The sequence below is a fragment of the Psittacula echo genome (genome assembly GCF_963264785.1).
Source record: "Psittacula echo genome assembly, chromosome: 5".
Lineage (NCBI taxonomy): Eukaryota > Metazoa > Chordata > Aves > Psittaciformes > Psittacidae > Psittacula > Psittacula echo.
In genome coordinates, this window is record NC_137739.1 from 82595543 (window position 1) to 82614732 (window position 19190).

Here is a 19190-nt window from a genome sequence, read left to right on the forward strand (position 1 = left end):
TGTGTTTGTAAATCAGAGGTAACAGACAGATCTATCCCTCAGCTGTTAGTCCTTGTAGAAGTGTTCCCTTTCCATAGATAATATATATACTGATTTATATATGCCTGATATACATCACAAATAATACAATATTACTATACTGAGATATACAGACAACTCTCAAGAGCTGGTTTTGCTGATGCATGAGTGCATCTCTTGTCTCCTTTCAGAGCAATCCTGAAACCCAGAAGATCTGCTTAGGGGAGTCATCTCTCATTGAAGAAGATTACAAGAAAAAAAAGGACCTGAGGGACTGGGCTGGAGGAGGTGGGGGTGGAGGAGGCGCAACCTACATCTTTAGGGTAAGTGTTTCCTCTTTGCATCCTTTCTGAGCAGTGTCCAGCAGAGCAATTAATTTTCACTGTCAATCATTGCCCATGATACTCAGTTCTTAAAAAAGGTGATGAAAAAGGAGTCTCTCTCTTACCCTCCCTCTTCTTCTGTCTGTCTTTTTGTTTTTTAAATTTAAATTCTTTATGTCTTTCCATATCCATCATACTTGTCACTGTCACTAAGCTAGCCGAACTGGTTCCTTGGTTCTTGACAGCTCAGATCTGGGAATCACACCAGGATCCCACTTTAATATTGGCAGCAGTCCTTAAAAAACTAAATCCCATAATCTTGGAGTTTAGTTAAACAGCTACTTTTGTACCCAGGACATGATGTAAAATGCTTCTGTAATGAACTTAGGAAGCAATCAGTAGTATTGCCCTGGCCTTGGACCACTTTTCTTTGGGATGCTTTCATGCATTTTGATGAGTTTATGTGAGTTCGCATATCCAAGGGATGTGAAGTTTTTCTGATGTTTGATGGGGGGTTTTCCAGCAGAAGGATGGGATTTTCGAAACCTTTGCTCATCGCAGCAGGAGGAGGAGGAAAAAGCCTATCTGAAGGCTCAGGACAGCTCTCTGGATGACGTACCCTGGAGCAATTTGAGAACAGCACTGCAGTACCTGGAGTCAGTGGGAGGACTGGGGCAGCAGGTGAGACACTAAAACCACATGAGATCTGAACCAGATGGCTGAATACATACATTGTCCATTAGGCACGAAGTGAGGAGTTTCTTTTTGATCTTTTGGATACATGCTGGATATTACCAGCATATTTCTTACAGTGCTGATAATCTGTAACAGATGCTGGTTTATATTCTCTTTTCTTGTCTTGTATTCTCTTTATCTGTCACCAGATAAAAGAGAATGCATAGGATAGGTGATGAGTGCTCCATTAGAGGCTATTCCACAGGCCTCCTACTCTCTTCTATGAAATGACTCAGTAAAAATGATGTCTGGGAGATGGAGCCCACTCCTCCACACTGTAACAATTGTCTTTGAAGAGATGGCTTTTTCCCTGTTACTCCCCTGGAACCCTAACAACAAGAATTATATCATGGAAATTATACCAGAAATGGAAGCTTATTTATAATCTTGCAACAGCTGTGCCTAGAATTCATTCCTAGGAGAAAAAAAAAAATCCAGTGGTTCTCCATCTCGTGCTGTAATAGCCTTATAGAAGGGCCACTAGAGGGAGATGAGGAAATCCAGCATATTTGTGTTTCCTCAGGGAACTCAGCATCTTGCAGGGCTGCAAGCCCTAACCAGTTATCCTGAAGAGGAGTGGTGGGCTCCTTATTTCCCTAATGCCACTAGAAATTGGTGCTAAAGTGCTGTTTATGCAGCACATACCACAGGCTGTGCATTGAATTTCCACATGATTATTATCTATGGCAACAAGAGGTTTGTCTGTATATTCTCTAAACCTTAATTAGTTAACCTGAATGCAGGCAGTTAAGAAATCAATAAGGACCAATCTCTGTCCCTCTATAGTATCTCTTCTAGTTTCCTTTGCTTGTTCTTCTCTCAACCTGTTCTTGTTTAATTTCTCACCCTCTGACTGAAGGTGGAGGTGGTGGCTGGCAAGATGAGAGTCTGCTTCCTCAGGCTGGGAAGTCCCTTCTAGAAGGTGGAGAAGGGGGTCAAGCTTGTCCCCAGGCACTAGCCAAGCTCCAGTGGGCCACGTCTGGTGGCTTTGGTGGGGGAGGAGGAGCTTGTACTTCTGGTGGAGGAGGTGGAGGCTACAAAGGTAAGTGTGCTGGGGGAATAGCCATGATGTCTAATTTTGTACCCTTCAAAGCACCTTCAGTTAAGGGCTAGAGCTCTTAGTGCATAGGCACACTGCTGCAGAACATGATTCACAGATACTTAAAGCTGAGCAGCAGGAAACCTGCCCTACTCTCTGCCATTGGTCTTTAATTAGGAAAACCAAGGTTATAGAAGTGTTCCTACATGATTTAGTATTTGGAAGGTGTGTTGAACCCCCTCTTCGTTCATTTCCAAGTTGCCCAGGGAAAATGTTCTGTTTGTTTTTTTCATTTAAAGCAAATATATTTTTACCTTGCTGAACTGAGAAACCTACGTTGGAGTAAGTCACTTTGCTAACCTTGGTACTGGCTGGGTCAAGTGGCACAGGACAAGTAATCAAGGACATTATACCTATGAGTATAATTGAAAGGTTGCAGAGTGACCCCAGGGGATAAGAGCCAGGAATGAATGCAACTCAGAAGCATCACATTTTTTGCAGTACACAGCACTGATCAGCTAGCCATACTCTTCTTTCCCCAGGGGGGCATGCCTCTAACACTGATGATATCACAGCTGGTGGGCAAGATGGCATCTCTTTTGTGAACCCCATTGGAGAAATCTTCTTGCATCCCCTGGCAGGTACAATATACTTTCTATTCCTCTTAGTTCTTTTCTTTTTCCTTTTCTCTTCTTCCTCTCTATTTCCTCTTTCCTGCTCCCTTTCCTCCAGTCTTTGTTTCTCGTGTATTTCATTCAGGCGTTTTTCACGCTGCAAGTTGGATCTTTACCTGTGATAATTTCTTTAAACACTTCTATAATGCTCTGGGACCTTTTTTATCTCAATATCTAAGCCAGGAGAAACACCAGTCATCAGGTTCAATTGCATGTTCACAGTCCCAGACCTTTCCAGGTCAATTCACTTCAAGGCCTCTCTGTTTGCTTGAGGGACCCAATAACTTCTTCCCTCCTGGCTCCCATCAGGTTTCTCCATGTGGCAACACTGTGCTGGACTATTTGGTGTCCTGCAGATGAGAGAAGTTGTAGGTACCTGCTGTTTCTGCTAGATTTTAGTTGGGGTTTTTTCCTTACTGGAACAAGATGGGAAAAACTGAACTAAACCCATCTGTTGTGTCTGATTCCTTGTTCAGCCATGGAGAGTCACGGTGAGGTGGAGGTTCAGATCTATCTTAATTGTAGCCACTGCCACTCAGACAACTGTAAGCGGGACCCTGACACCAACCTGCCAGTCTGCCAATGTGAGATGGGGGCTGTGCTAGCCAATGACAACGTCACCTGCACTGGTAAGATGTGAAGCTTTATCCTCACTGGGTAACACCTGTAGTCTTTGTATTGTCTCTCCTCTTGACTTTTCTGATGGTCAGTTCCCCAAGTTACAGCTAGTGGCCCCAGTGAACACAGTGTTATGAGAAATGAGACCTCATTTGGAGTACTGTGTGCAGTTCTGGTTTCTTCAACATAAGAAGGACATGGAGCTGTTGGAGCAAGTAGAGAGGAGGCCATGAGGATGATCAGAGGGCTGGAGCACCTCCCGTATGAAGATAGGCTGAGAAAGTTGGGGCTGTTCAGCCTGGAGAAGAGAAGGCTGCGTGGAGACCTCAGAGCAGCCTTCCAGTATCTGAAGGGGGCCTATAAGGATGCTGGGGAGGGACTCTTCATCTGGGACTGTAGCGATAGAACCAGGGGTGATGGGTTCAAGCTTAAACAGGGGAAGTTCATGTTGGATCTAAGGAAGAAATTCTTTACTGTAAGGGTGGTGAGGCTCTGGAATGGGTTGCCCAAAGAAGCGGTAAATGCTCCATCCCTGGCAGTGCTCAAGGCCAGGCTGAACAGAGCCTTGGATGACATGGTCTAGTGTGAGGCATCCCTGTCTATGGCAGGGCGGTTGGAATTGGATGATCTTAAGGTCCTCTCCAACCCAAACCATTCTGTGATTCTGTGATTCTATATGACTCAACATTCCTGATGTTAATTCCTTCTGTGCTGAGCTGCGTCTCTCACAATCTCCAACATTCAGGTCTGGATTAGGTAGAAAGTAAAATATCTGTAAAGAGACATAGTGTAAATTTCCTGAATTGGCAGAGTGTATCAGATATTTAAGCGTAAATACCTCTCTGGTATAACAGACCACCTACTGCTGAGTTATTTAAGCCACAAATTACTTCCTTCCACATCAGCTTCCCACTGTGCCTGTTCAGCTGATGCCTGGTATTCGCTGTTATTTCCTCACTCAATCTCTTGGAACTCTAAAGCATCAAGAAAATTTCAACTTGTTACCAGTGACGTTACTCATTTATAAAAAACCTGAAGTATGGATAAGAAATCTATGCTTTATCAGGCAGCTTTCTGTCTGCACAATGCTTTTAAAATTATTTAGGTATTTTTCAGCTTCCAGGGCTATAGATAGATTTGCTGTTACTTTTATAAGATAGTCTGGTCATGATCTCTGTATTGTTTTCTGAAATAGGAACAACCTTCAGAGGGATGTGACAGCAGCTCTGGTTGCTTTCTGATTAATGCACCTCTATTTTTCTTTTTCCAGTGCCCCAGGGTCCTATCCCAGAAGGTCACCTGCCACTCCCACTTCTCCTAGCTGTGGTGGCTGTGATTGTGGTGCTTGGAATGATCCTCACTTGTGGCAGCCTATCTATCAGTAAGACGTATTTACTTATCACCGTTTGACTTGTTTTTCCTGGTGAAATTAAACAAAAGGCCCCATCCACATGCCACTACTTTTAATACATGGAGCCAAAGTGTTGTGTTCTCCCAAGCAGATCAGAGGGACACAGAGAGAAAGAGGTGACATAAAATATCACTACCCCACAGTTAGGCATAAGCATAGTCCCAAAGGGTAAGGACTCCTCTGTCCTGGTATTTGCTACAGAGAAAAAAGCTTGGAGAGCCTTTTTAGCAGGTGCTTCTTTAGCAGCCACTGCTATATAGGCTGAACTCACAGTCTGTAATTAAACATAGAATTAATTCTGGGAGATGATAAGCTTTTTGAGACTTGATGCCAACAAGATGCACCTTTCCTCAGCCAATATACAAAGAAGCAGAGGAAACCTAAGTTGCTCCCTGGTGATTAGGTCTCAGCAGAAATGAGACTGTTTGCACATCCACTATTGAATCACAACAGAGCATGGAGAAGAACACGATACTGGCAAGCTGAAGATGCTTCTTGAGCATTTATAATTATGGAGTGGATTTCTGTTCTGTGTGGCCAGCATTATAATTTCTCTCCAGATGTTGATCTCGTGCATTTTGATTTGCCTCCCCACCTGCAGTTTACCACCTTAAGAAGCAGCAGCTGGAAGGAGCCAGAGCACGACTGCAAAGCCCAGAATATAAACTGAGCAAAATCCGCACATCAGCCATCATGACGGATTACAACCCCAACTACTGCTTTGCAGGGAAGGCCGCCACTCTGAGCGAGCTGAAGGAGATCCCACGGAAGAACATCTCTCTGCTTCGGTAAGGCTTGCTGCAGGCGTTGCTCTCTGGCAGAGGAGAGGAAAGGCAGCCTGAAGCAAAGGGAGAGGTAGGGCTCACATGCTTGTTTTGCTCATCATCAAGTATCCAGGACAAGAAAACAAGGGCCAGCTGTCTGACTAACTGGAAAGCACCTAGTCCAAGCCAGCCAAAATATGATGGAACTTACTGTGTTCTCTAAGATATTTTGATTCCATAAAGTCCTCAGGCAGAAGTATACATTTATGAGTCTCCTGCTCCATGTTCCCACACACAGCATAGGGTATTTCACCTCTTTTTTTTAATGTCTAGGATTAAACTTGCTACCTGGCAATAATTCCCTTCCAAATCTATAGCAGTATTTCTTTTTCAGCATTTCCTGTCACAAGGAAATACACGCTATGTTGCTCTTTGGCTCTGTATCATCCAGAGGATATTGATCAAAGTTATGTGAAACTTAGAAGGAAAAACGTCACCATTTTTATACACTGTCTTACACCATCTCCTAAAGACATCAGCTTGCAGCTACCTCGCTCTGTTGTTCTCCAGTTCTGTCTTGCCTTGCTATCGCCACACTTGGTAATAGGGCCCTGGGATTGAACAGGCTGCTTTACGTGTTCAGAACCATCAAGGATCCAACCTCCCTGTTTTAGTGACAGTGGCAGAAAATACTGAGAAGTCACTTTCAGAAGCTTTGAGATGAAAACAAAACTCTGCTGTTGATTCAGTCTCTTACAGCAGGTTCTATTCCTGGTTTTGGGCTGGATGAAGAGAGCAGATTGGGAACACTGGGTCCCAAGTATAGGGACCCAGTAAGGGCATATGCCCATATATGCCCAGTAAGAGCATAGTAACATCTGTTCTTTCTCTGGTTTTGTTTTGGTTTTTTCCTTCCAGGGCATTAGGACATGGTGCATTTGGTGAGGTTTATGAGGGAACTGTGGTAGGCATCGCAGGGGATCCCAACCCTCTTCAAGTGGCTATCAAGGTCAGTGCCCACAAATTTCTTATACAACAATAATTACCTATAAGAGCCATATTATCTTATTACTGGTCCATCTGGAGATTCACGTTCATCGCATGCGTAATGACATATGCATGTATGTGATGCAGGTTTCCATACATTGCTGCATCCAGGAATGATAAAGTTTGAGTTTTAATCTATATGACACTAGCAGCAGGTTGAAAGAAAAGCATGTCTTGTTTGTTGTATGCCTAATGGCTGTAAGTTATGGTCTAACTAGGAGAAGAATCTAAAAAGGGCAATCTGTTCTGTAAGCTCCATTCCCATTGCTCAGGAGAGATAGAATCAGTTCTCTGAGATGGAAAGTTGTGTGAATTAGGCACCTGGAGACTGCCTAATATGGTTAGTTAAAATAACAAATTCTCCATCAACATAAATAAATATAGCTCCCTTGAAATCAACACAGACCCATCAGTTCACCCCAGCAGAGAATCTGCCACAGGAGCTTTTCTGCCATGATGATTTACAGATCTGAGTTAGCCAAGAAAAAAAGAAACTTATGGGGAAAACATAGCACCAGACAGACATTCTGGGGACATTGTGGACTAGAAGAGGATTTCTGAATCTTATATAAAGAAAGCAAGCTCTGGCAAATATTAGTGTGAAGCATTTATAAGGCAGCAAACAGTAAACATTTATAGTAATGCTTATACATTATTACTTCTGCATTTCAATGGGTTTGAGAGCTTTCTCCTAAGTTTTTCACATAACATTGTCATATTTAAAAACTTGTATTGTTTCCCAGCTACATTTTCTTTATACTGAGAGTAGTGTTTGTCTACCACATGGGAAACATTCAGGTACTCTTATTAATGCACACTGTGAATATAAACTGAGATATCATGCTCATTTCCATGTCATTAATAGCAAAAGATAACAGGCTGGCTTTCTTTGAAATTACTGCTGTTGCCTAAGGATTTGTCAGTTACTCAGCCCTAAAGATAAGGATGCTTATAGGCCTGCTTTTGTTCTTTTATAAGCTTCTGACTCAGAGAACCTTCTATAGGTTCAGCCCAAAAGGTGGCCTTCATTAATAAAAAGAAGTTCTACCATTATTCATACTATCTTTCAAAACTCTTTTTAAAACAAGCAAACAACCAAGGTGAAAGGATCATGCTTTATGACATTTTGTTATGAACTTCCTGTGCCACTGAACAAATATGAATGAAATCCCACAACAGAAACTGGCAAGCAGCTGTAACTGCCCAGCCCAGTTTCACTGTCCAGACTGGCAGAGGCACCACAGCACAGTGGGGAGCAGAAATAGATCAGCATGTTGTTCAGTTGTGATAATCCAGTGGGGCTGTTACCAGTTTTGAAGGTCTCAGCAATGATGGCTACTTGTTAGGGCCCTGTCTGCCCATTTGTTCACACAGTTCCCTGTAAAGTGGCACCCTGAACACCACCAAAAGGCAGCTCTTCTTGCTGGCTGGAAACCAGTAGAGTATCCATGGGGCCCAAGCTGTGACCATGCTTACATTGCTTTATGAGCTTGAAGGAGCGTATCAGTCCTGATCTGACTATGCAGAAGAAGCAGCTGTATACAGGGAATAAATTAAACCATATATTTGCAGCCTACTCCACATATTGTCTGTCGCTATTCCACCAATTTAATAGATCATCTGCACTGTCCTGTGTGAAGCAATCACTTATTAGAGAGAGAGATGTGTAACACTGTCTTCCGTTTCCATGCCAGCCTCACCACACTGAGCAGTGAACGTCCCACCTCTCCTCTCTGTGTGCAGTTTGTCAGGCAGGCACTACACACAGCTGCGGCCAGACCATCCTGTGATGTTAAACCAGTGGGCGCAGCAGTGGGCAGTGCTTCTACAGCTGCCTGTGCTCTCGGTTAATGTTTACCAGTGGCAGATGCTGTCCAGATCTGCTGGCAGGAGTGGAAGCTGTAATGTTGTGTGGTACAATTATTGAAATCGTGTGGCTGTGTGAGTCAAATGACATGGAAGGATGCGCTGCAGTGTGGACATATAGAAAAGGGAGAATAAATTAATGCCTGTCATTTTAAAGTGTGTATTAGATCTCTATTTCCTCACCCAATGCCTTTCTTGATGTATACCTGAAGCTCCAGAATGCTGCATATAGTTAAATACACACAAAAAAATCTCCAAGTAGGTCACTAGTTTCTTGTTCCAACTACCAAATGGGTCACATGCAGTTCAAAAACTGGGTGCTGAATAGATGAGCCCCTTCTGGTAGGTTCCTGATGTCATTCACATGTTGCATGCTCACTCTTTTTTGTTTTCTGTTTCCTTTGGTGGTCACCAAAGTATTCTCAGTTCTTTGGTGGGATGGTCCTCACTGTCTTTACCTCTCAACAGACTCTGCCAGAAGTCTGCTCTGAGCAGGATGAGATGGATTTCCTAATGGAAGCATTGATTATCAGGTACAGTTTAAGGTTTTTATACTGATGGTGGGTGGGCAGAAAAAGAGTCATGCAAGTAATAAGAATAATTTATCTTGCTTTGGTTTGGAAAAGAAATCCACCCTTATTTTTCACCAGATGGTATTTTAGTAGCATATGAGTTACTAGTTTCAGCTACTTGTGAATCTCAAGCAAGGTAGCAGAGTTTCAGCCATTTCCAGGAAAGCAGGGCTTCATCATGCATAAATGCCAAATTCTGAATGACCCCCACTTCCTCATTCTTCCCCCAGCTTTTACTGGTGAGCATGAAGTATGGAATATCCCTTGGGTCAGTTGGGGTGAGCTGTCCCAACTGTGTCCCCTCCCACCTTCTTGTGCACCCCCAGCCCATTCGCTGGTGAGATGGTGTGAAAAGGCTTAATGCTGTGTAAGCACTGCTCAGCAACAGAATCATGGAATTCTTTGGATTGAAAAGGACCTGAAAGCTCATTCAGTTCCAACCCCTGCCATGGGCAGGGACACCTTCCACTAGACCAGGTTGTTCAAATCCCCATCCAACCTGGCCTTGAACACTGGGGCAATGGTGGGGCATCCACAACTAAATACATAGCTAAAATATCAATGTGTTATCAACACTGTTTTGATGACAAATCCAAAGCATAGCACCATATCAGCTACTGTGAAGAGAATGAACTCTATCCCACCCAAACCCAGTACAACATCTCAACAAAAATTGCTGCAGGGCTCTGCAGGTCATGGTCAGAGGAGTAAAAAGGCATGACATCTTTGTACAAACATGTTCTGCATTTGAAATGTTTTCCTTTTCAAAGAAGCTCATTGCCCTTTTATGAACTATAAATCATGTCCTGAAGCTCTTGCTAAAACAAATTGTCAATGATGAAATGGAAAGCAATAGGAAAGCTGAAGATAAGAGCCACCTGTGCAGTGACTCAGAAGTTCAGCCTCTGTAAGAGCAGCACCAAGGTAGTACAACACAAGCTGTGTGCCAAGAAGGTATGTTTTTAGGCTTGGATGTGAGGGCATAAAGTATATTATCTCTTAAGAATAAAAGTAAGAAATTTTGTAAGAGCAGGTTTGGCAGCTGAAGGAGAAAGTGTGAAAAGTTTTTCCCATTGTGGCTTTTAGTTATTAGCTAAGTTATATGTGCAACCTTTTTGCCTTTCTCATCTGTAGAGCCATTTGCCATAAGTAAGTGCTTTTTGCTGTGAAAGTCCTGGGCTTTTACTGTTCCTTTGCACAAAGATAACTGAGTGATACACTCTGAAACCTCTGTAGGTAGTGAATATGGCTCTCTGTGTATAGCGTGCACAGATGGAACATAGCCCTTTTCCCAGTGTGGGCACTTCTCTTCGATGTGTTCTGGCTTATAACATCTTTGTAAGCTGGACGGAACCTTTATAAGGTCTCATCTGTATGACCTTATAACAGTGAACTGAGATCTATAAAACCTCCCTGGAGAGAGTAACAGCCAGCCATTCTTATTACCCTCCTGTACTTTAAGTATTACAGTCTTAGAGTTTAATTCATTAACACAAATCCATAACCTTCAAACAATAGTATAGTCAAGGGTGACTTTAAAGCAGCAGTATAGTTGGGGTTGACTGTCAGTGATCAGTGTTGACGTGTTTTTAATTTGTGCAACAAAAAGTTCCTGTTCTCATTGGCCCAGCTCATACCTAGGTGCTGGTTTTCTGCTATTAAAGCATGAATCTTGTGACATAGTGCCACTTCCTAAAATCTGCAAGAACTTTGGCAGCTGAACAGGAGGTAACACTGATGTATGGAGGTTTTTTTTAAGAGCAATTTTGAACAATTATGGAGCACTTTGATTTAGTTAGTATCACACGACTCTTTCTCTTCCCCAGCTTTCCATTTTTAGTTCCTATATTATCCAGGTAATCACCAAGGGAAGATGCTGCTTTCTAATGTCTTGAGTCTTACTGAGCTTCTTGACAATCTCAGCTTTCTTTTGTAAGAGACAGAAAGCTGCTGCTGCAGTAGGTAGTAGCTGAGTCCCTCTTTGGTAGACTAGATACTGAACTGAGTCCACCAGACTTTACAGCAGTATATTTAAAATAACCAATGCTCAAGTAAAATCCCCACCAGTCAGAGTTTGTTTCACAAAGGTCAATAATATTTGCATATTTGAAGTGCTTAACTTTCTTTTCCCTCTCATGTCATTCCCATCTTTCAGTCAGTGTCCATTAAATTCCTTCTTTACAGACAGAAGGCTCTGCTTTACTTTCAGCTTTTCATATCTTCTGTTGAAAACTTTTCATGGGCAAAGCCAGTCATAACCCAGAGTTTGGGGCTGTTGTAATCAGGGCAGCATTTTGATGTGGCTGAAGTAGGAACTTGGTAATTCGCACTGCATCAGGATTTACTTCAATCCAGCTTGTCAGAGCTCAGGGCAGTGAGTGTGATGCACGTTGGCCAGGTGCTAATGCTGTCTTTCTCTTCCATGTTCCTGTGATGTTGACTTTCAGTAAGTTCAATCACCAAAATATCGTGCAGTGCATCGGTGTTAGCCTGCAGACGCTGCCTCGCTTCATTCTGCTTGAGCTCATGGCTGGAGGCGATATGAAGAGCTTCCTTCGGCAGAATCGACCCAGAGTGGTGAGATAACTTCTCTGCTAAGCTTGTGGTTCATTTTAGTATGATTGTTTCTATTAGTTTTATGAATTGGACACTGAAGCCAAGAAGGGCTGTGCATGTTTCCCAGCTCTTACAAACTTCTGGATATATACCTCTGACTACTTGATGTAAGCAGATGCCAATGAGAGAAAATGAAAGCAGTGCCAGAAATCCAGTCTGTTAGCAACTGAGAAGGAAAGACTAAAATCCTGTCCTGTTGTTCCAGAGTTCTCTGTCAACTGGACTACAAATTAAGGGACTTTCTTTCCTCAATGTCTGCCTTGTTTTCTGTGTACTCTGATGGTGTGTGAGGGGCTGAAGTTATAACACTGATATGCAGTAATGGGAATTTGTAACCCTAGGTCCTCAGCAGGTGTGCATCAGCACCATGTGGAGATGCACAAATTTGTACCAGTTGAAGAGGTGAGCCTACATGTAGCACTGTGACAGGGATTTGAATCAGTGCAAATGAAATTATCAAGGCAAATATTTTTGTTTAAACCCCCCCCACCTTTATAAAAAGCTGTCATGAAGGGTTTTGCAAATGATCTCTGACTTCTAATGCTGTATTGATGCCAACCAAGTACAGTGAATATTTGAAATTAATTAATTTCAATGTTCTTCTAATGGACAGCTGATTCCAGATATTTGTTCTTGTTTAACAGTGGCATCTTGGGCACCTCTGTTAAATGAATATGTTTTTATTTCAGTGGAGCCTTCAAAAAAAAGAAGAGTTAAGCCTGATTCTATGTTATTTCTTATTGTATTGAGGTGCCTATGCTGGCTGCCTACAGGGGCAGGCGGAGGCTGACTGGTGCCTCATGTACTCCTACACCACATGATGCAGTAGCACAGCTTCTCCTCCACACACACAACCACCCCAAATAGTTAAGATGACATAGCTTCATGTGTGTACACCCTTGTGCTGGTATTAACGTGTTGTTGAAACACTGAGCTTAATTTCTTCCTCATAAAGGAGTAAATATACTAATTAAATGTACTTACAGTGGTATAACAGCACCCAGATGGAGCAGTTTGTATATCTTTATTCTTGGCATTTATACTGAAAGTGGTACAGTTTTTGTAAGTATATGAAGTCTGTGGGCAGCAGAGAATAATAAATGCTCTTATTTGAATATTAGTCATAGTTGTAATGTAAAGAACAGTTATTTTTTAAATATCATGAAAACAAACTGCTGCTATGTTAGCTGGTATGGTAGCAGATAGCAAATACAACAGTTGAAGCCCTCTTGGTACTCAACAAACGTCCCTGTACACCTTTTCTGAAAGGAGAACTAGCCCCATCACTAATGTATTTCAAACATGTTTCCCTGGCTGCAGAGAAAATGCAGGTCCATCACATTCTTCTGACAGAGGGGTCCCAGAACAGAGATAAGGTTCAGCTCTGCGGTTCTATTTCTCCTCCCTGCTCTTCATTTCCTCTCCAGAAATGCCTACTTTATAGCTATAATAATTCTCCACGGCAGATATCCAAGATCTTTGTGCAATAACTTTCCTAGCCAATAAAAACAGAGCTGTAGTGTATGTTATGTGGTTTGAGCGTGAGAAATTGCAGCGATATCGGCATCCAGAAACAAAAGCAGCCTTAAAACGAACAATTTATTTGATATCTCTCAGGCTTATGATCAGCAGTGTAGAAATTTCTCCCCACCCTTCCTAAAAGCAATACCAAAGTTCCAGGAGAAGCACCAAGGAAATTTCCCCGTGGGGAAATAAATGACGGGATGAAAATAAGCAGGGCACCTGGAGAGAAACTTCTTTATTGTTCTTACGGAAGTGCAGATGGTGAAGGGCTAGTACCGGCCCCTGAGTCTGTGGTAAATCATCCCTTTTTTACATACTGCTCCTGAGGGTAATCTCCATCATTCCACATGAACAGATACGTTGCTGAATGCTGACTGCAGGTGCAGAGATGCACACTCGTGCATCTTTGCTCTCTCTCTGAGTTCATGTGCTACTTTCTCTTGACGATTATTAATCCAGTCTTTAAAAGTGTGTGGGTGGGTGAGTGGGTGGGTGGGTGTGAAGTTTCTCTCCCATCTCACCTTTTAAACCTTCTTGTCTTTTGATTTCACGAAGTCCAGCACCAGGATGGACTATATCCTGAACTATATCCTAATTCACTATTCCCTTTACCATTTTCTTTGTGTCCCTTTCCAGAATCAACCATCCACTCTAACAATGCAGGACCTGCTGAACATCGCTAGGGATATTGCTTGTGGCTGTAAATATCTGGAAGAGAATCATTTCATCCACAGGTGAGGAGAAACAGTCCCTTCTGATGTATCCCAGCGTGCGTGAAGCTCATATAGTTTCCATTTGCAGTGGATTAAACAGAACTAATCTCCAGGGGGAAGACAGAAATTCCTCTACCAGTACAGGCTTGTGCTTAGATATCTGGGCTGGTCTCAGTGGTTTTTGGTAGGAGTTAGGCTCTGCACAGCTCTTTATGCTGATGGGGAGAAAGGAATATTCTGTTTGCAGTTACTGTTTTCAAGTGTTAATTTTCAGGTACCTACAATAGCCACATTTGAGATTAGCCCTGTAGTCCACTAGATGGTAGTGTCAGTCTGTGTTAGCTTCTAAGACAATAAGGTTCCATTTCTCTCTTTTTTGTCTCCCTATCTTGACTTAACGTTTTCCCTATCCCATCAGCACAGGACATGCCATCATATTTGAGCCATCGACTCAAGAAGGGTAGAACAGGGATACTAGAACAGGGATAATAGGAGGTAAAAAAGCAACTCTAAGGCTTCCTTCCCAGCTCAGCAGCTGACCTGCTGAGTGGTCTTTGGGAGCCCGTATTTGTCTGTTCACAATTGTTTTTCCTCTTTTGTAGAGAAAAAAAAAATGTTGATATGGCAGGCTTCAATAAGAATAAACTATTATAAAAGAGGTAAAGTTTATTATAGGTAGCCTTTTAAAATTCCCAGTTGGATATCAGATTCCTTTGCTTCTGATTACGAGTTGTTTCAGCTCATAATGTTCCCAGGCATAGCGTGCAGCTGAATTCCTTCCTGAACGCCATGCTGAGATCAGCTCTTGTGTTAAAAGGAAAGGAGAGACCTGCAGACAAGAGGGTCACAGGCTCTAACTAAAGCAACATGCAGCCTGAAGTTATGCAAGTAGACAACTGATTCACCCCACGCGCACAAGCACGTGTACGTACACATGACATTGCACACAGCAAATAGGCAGAGCTGGGAAAGGGCAGGTAGAGACTGGAGAAGGTGAGGGAAACACGTGGTAATCAGCAGCTGGGGCAAAAAGCCATGAGGCTGAGATATGGGATACGTTATGGCTTTATGATTACAGCATTTGAGATAGTTTTCAGTCTCCTTTAGATTGGAACAATAATTAAGTTCCTTTGGAAAAAAGTACTAGAGTTTTCTGTCATTAAAAAAGAGCAGTAAGAGTGCAAGAAGTTGTCGCTCTTGCATCTCTTAGTAAGTACATGAGAGGACCAGTATTCTAATTGGAATCTTCAGAGTTAATCACTACAGCGATTAAAAGAATCCTTACTGTAATAGTAATATCCTTCATCAACCTCCACCCACCCTGATCTACTGAATTTATGATAAGGGACAAGTTTTGCTTGTGCTGCAAGAAGTCCAACAGAAACTCAACAGAAATTTTCTCTGCAAGTGTTTTATAAAATCAGTCTTCATCTCTCCTGTCAGGTAGATGTTCCCTGCTGTTCGTATGTCACTGAGCACAGCAGTCATCATATAGAACGTCCAACATTTATGTCGACAAATGGACAGGCAAGCTGTTATTGCTCAAGACCAATCTCCATTTTGGGAGAGAAGTGGAAGAAACTAGTGCTTGAATCTCTTAACAGCAGCATATGACTTTTAAAAAGCTCTCAGGATCAGTTTTTGCACTGTTAGGTCTGTAATATAAGCAACCTGTGAAAGGACTTATTTTGTTTTAGCCAATAACTCAGGAAATCAATATAGAAGGAATTTCATTCAGGTTCTGTATTAGTATTTGTTAATGATGTCAGTATTACTTAGAGTGGATTGGGAAGGGAAGAAGGTTATAATTACAGATAACAGGTATCCTGGGGTAAAAAGGTAGTGTAGTGGGTTGTGGCGATGTCACTAAGGGCAGGTCTTGTTATCTAGGAGTCACAGCAGATGGAAGAGAAAGCAGAGCTTGACTTTCAGATCTTGAGGGATTTTTCAAGGCTGGCAGTGGGAAGAAACATATGAGTTGTTCAAGGAGCTGATTTTTCTTGGCAGTCAGCAGGACCCCCACAGTGCTATGATTTTTAATGAGTTTCCTTTAGGAATTAGTATTTAAAATGAACACAAATCCTTCAGTCTTGGCCATGGACTCATCACTGCCATGTGTCGCAAGCTAAACTTGCACTCAGCAAACTGCTGCTCCAATATGTAGCTTTACTTTGCTCCACAGGAGATATCCAGAAGCAACAAAGCAACCGCTTACTGAATCTGGTTCTATATTGACTTTTCAAGCAGTTTACTAAGACTACCCAATAGCATCACATCTGTAACTGATGGAGACACTGCTGAGTTGCCACTCTAGATGGAGCAAAAAAGACATCTGTCGTAATGTGGCTGAAGCAAAAGGGTTTGAATCTGTCTCTGGTCTGACACTGACCCTGCTTTCTGCCTTAGTGAAAGGAGACAGGAGTGGCGAATGCTTGGAAAACACTGGGTAGAAAATGTGATGTAAATGTGGTTTAAGAATTGTGGTTAATAAAAATTGTTATGTAGCTGGCATTATTTCTTATGTTTAATAAGGCTCTTCTCATTTGTGTAAAGATGACTCAACTAAGACTTAAAGGACTGGGTCTAATATTCTTTCTTTATTTCTTTAGCTACTTTTAGAATTATAATTTATTTTATTTTGATAAAAGAGATATAGCTGCAAGGAATTGCCTTTTGACCTGCACTGGAGCAGGACGAATAGCCAAGATTGGTGACTTTGGGATGGCCAGAGATATTTACAGGTAGGTGAAAAGCCATTTCAGTCCTGTGAATAACTCTGTAACCTGTATAATCTTGACCAGTTTGAACCTTCTCATAGTACCTGAAGCAGTGGAACCATCCATTGTATGCCTGAATTTGATTACCAGTTAACTAGCTGGAGGTTAACGGACTGTAAATTAACATGTCTATGCCTACTAGCCAATACACTTCAACTGTGTTTATTCCAGACTGGGCCCCAAGGAACACTGCAAACACATGTGGATGCTAGGCCAAGCATAGGCACATTTATTAGCTGGTTGATCATATATAATCTTAAATAAATAATAACCCCCTCAACCATAATTCTCAGTTTATGATGTCCAGAAGACTTGCTGCATCAGCACCCTGTGCAAAGCAGTATAACATTTGATGTCTTCAGTTTCCATCCCAATTGCAAAGAGGTTATAAAATACTGCTTCAAGGCACCGTTTGTGTTGATGGCTTTTCCTTTTCTCACTTGGCTCCCACTGCTGCATGCAATCCCCAGCTGCTGTTGCTGTGGAGATAAGATCTTTTCTGTATCTGAGCCCTTTCTGACTGTGACATTCTCCATGTCTTTTACCTTTCCCAGAGCAAGTTACTACCGTAAAGGAGGAAGAGCCATGCTTCCTGTCAAGTGGATGCCACCAGAAGCTTTCCTAGAGGGCATTTTCACCTCCAAGACTGATACTTGGTAACAAATGTCTTTTAATCGTTTCTGCTACTCAGTGTTAAGGGTCAAGAAATTGCTCAAGAAAAAAACATCTGCTTAGCAGAAACCTTAAAAAGTGTCAGAAATTCCCAGAAAATTATTGCAGCTCTTCCCTCTACATTCCCTAGAAGCATGGCTAAAGAATTCTGAATGAAAATTAAAAGATCTAATGTAAATGGCAGTAATAAAAATTCTCTATACATAAATGCAGAGTATCACATAAAGGTAGTCAAGAAGTGAAAAGAGAAAGCAGTTTAGATCCCCAAGAAGTCTCAGTTAAAAATCCAGACCTCAGTATCTCTTACGCAGTTCCTCTTGGTGACAAGGCCTGCTTATGTCATGTAAATGACTCTGTCATTTACAGAAAAAGGATTGCTTCTGTACCATTTCTTTCTGTGAGCAGATTTAACCAGAAGTCCTTACTGGTTGCTGAGGAAACACTATTTATATATTGATTCCTCATGTAACTTCATCTTCTTTAAAATAAGCACCCCCTCAACACTAGCAAATTCATGCACAGGTGCTGGGGAATGGAAGCTTTCCAATTGCTTAAGAACGCCTCTCTCCCTGTACAGTAGATTCCTCAATGTACTGTACTGAGCTATTCCCTTAAATGCCACACTGACCCAGTTTCCTGGAGCTGTCGGTGACGCCGGAAGGGATTGCTTATCAGTCCCTAACTGTGAGCAGCCAGTGCTAAATATTTTGGAGGAAAGTGCTACTGTTCCTGTAAAAGACTATTCTAAGTAACACGCATGTACTGGAAATTTCTTCCACCTTTGCAACAAATAGTGACTCTTACAACCCTCTTGACTCCTTGGCTCTAAGAACTTACATGTTATTTTCAGTGGCACTGCTAACTGACCTGTGGATATAAAACAGAGCATCCACATCATGACAAAAAAAGGAAATGCTGCTGCCTTTCAGTTTCACTGGATGCCTCTTACTCTATTTTACTCTTGAGCATCCTGCTCCCAAGCATGATCCAAATATCTTGAGTCTTCCCAAGTAAAGTAGGAATCTCCATGCCAGAGCAAACAGTTATTTTCGGTTAGACCATACATAGCAAAGGGTTCTCTGGCATTTCCTGGTCTAGAAATAAGGAATGCAGCAGAAAGAACAAGTTCAGAGTTATTTAAGTATTTTGAAGCCTCTGCAAAACTGGTTTTGGAGCTTGAGCAAAGATTTTGTTTGGTTTTCATATTAAAGTTGACTCATAATCATGCTAATTGCACATTACTGTGGTTAGCCTTCAGCTTCTAAAGGTTGTTGCTGTGGTGTTACTTACACTTCGTGCCAGGTTTATGGAGCACAAATGGCACCTAATTGGTATTGCTGGCTGGTTTCTGACACAGGTCCTTTGGTGTGCTGCTTTGGGAGATTTTCTCTCTAGGCTACATGCCCTACCCTTGCAAAACCAATCAGGAAGTGCTGGAATTTGTCACCAGTGGAGGAAGAATGGATCCACCGAAAAACTGTCCAGGACCAGTGTAAGTATTTCCTTACTTCCAGAAGACAAGGAACAGTGGGTATCAAACAGGTTCGACAAAGGCACCTTTAGTCAGGGAACTGAAGTTCCTTTGAACCCATGATCACTTCATTCAGAAACACCTTTTACATGATTCTCTTTCTTGATCAATGGATGTATTTTCTTTTTAAACGTACTTCAAGGTACCGGATCATGACCCAGTGCTGGCAGCACAGCCCGGAGTATCGGCCAAACTTCTCCACCATCCTCGAAAGAATCAAGTATTGCACACAGGTACTGGTCTTTTGGTATCCAGATGGATGATAATCCATGGAATGCCAGCTATCCAAA

The 19190-nt window shown here is 42.1% G+C and overlaps 2 protein-coding genes across 2 annotated transcripts in view; one reads left to right on the plus strand and one right to left on the minus strand.

The window, feature by feature from the left end:
• LTK (leukocyte receptor tyrosine kinase) overlaps positions 1 to 19190 on the plus strand; it is a gene marked incomplete at its 5' end in the record, with an annotated part of 101170 nt that overhangs the window by 75773 nt on the left and 6207 nt on the right. The window contains 18 exon segments of the mRNA XM_080617678.1: positions 210 to 341; positions 865 to 885; positions 887 to 916; positions 918 to 960; positions 963 to 1022; positions 1936 to 2118; positions 2658 to 2756; positions 3266 to 3418; positions 4678 to 4788; positions 5420 to 5606; positions 6501 to 6591; positions 8964 to 9028; positions 11515 to 11644; positions 13844 to 13941; positions 16569 to 16661; positions 17252 to 17353; positions 18727 to 18861; positions 19043 to 19133. Of these exon segments, the coding sequence (XP_080473804.1) occupies positions 210 to 341; positions 865 to 885; positions 887 to 916; positions 918 to 960; positions 963 to 1022; positions 1936 to 2118; positions 2658 to 2756; positions 3266 to 3418; positions 4678 to 4788; positions 5420 to 5606; positions 6501 to 6591; positions 8964 to 9028; positions 11515 to 11644; positions 13844 to 13941; positions 16569 to 16661; positions 17252 to 17353; positions 18727 to 18861; positions 19043 to 19133 (1824 nt within the window).
• Positions 1 to 19190, minus strand: part of ITPKA (inositol-trisphosphate 3-kinase A) — a 68069-nt gene that overhangs the window by 1826 nt on the left and 47053 nt on the right. The gene's annotated exons all lie outside the window — the stretch shown is intronic.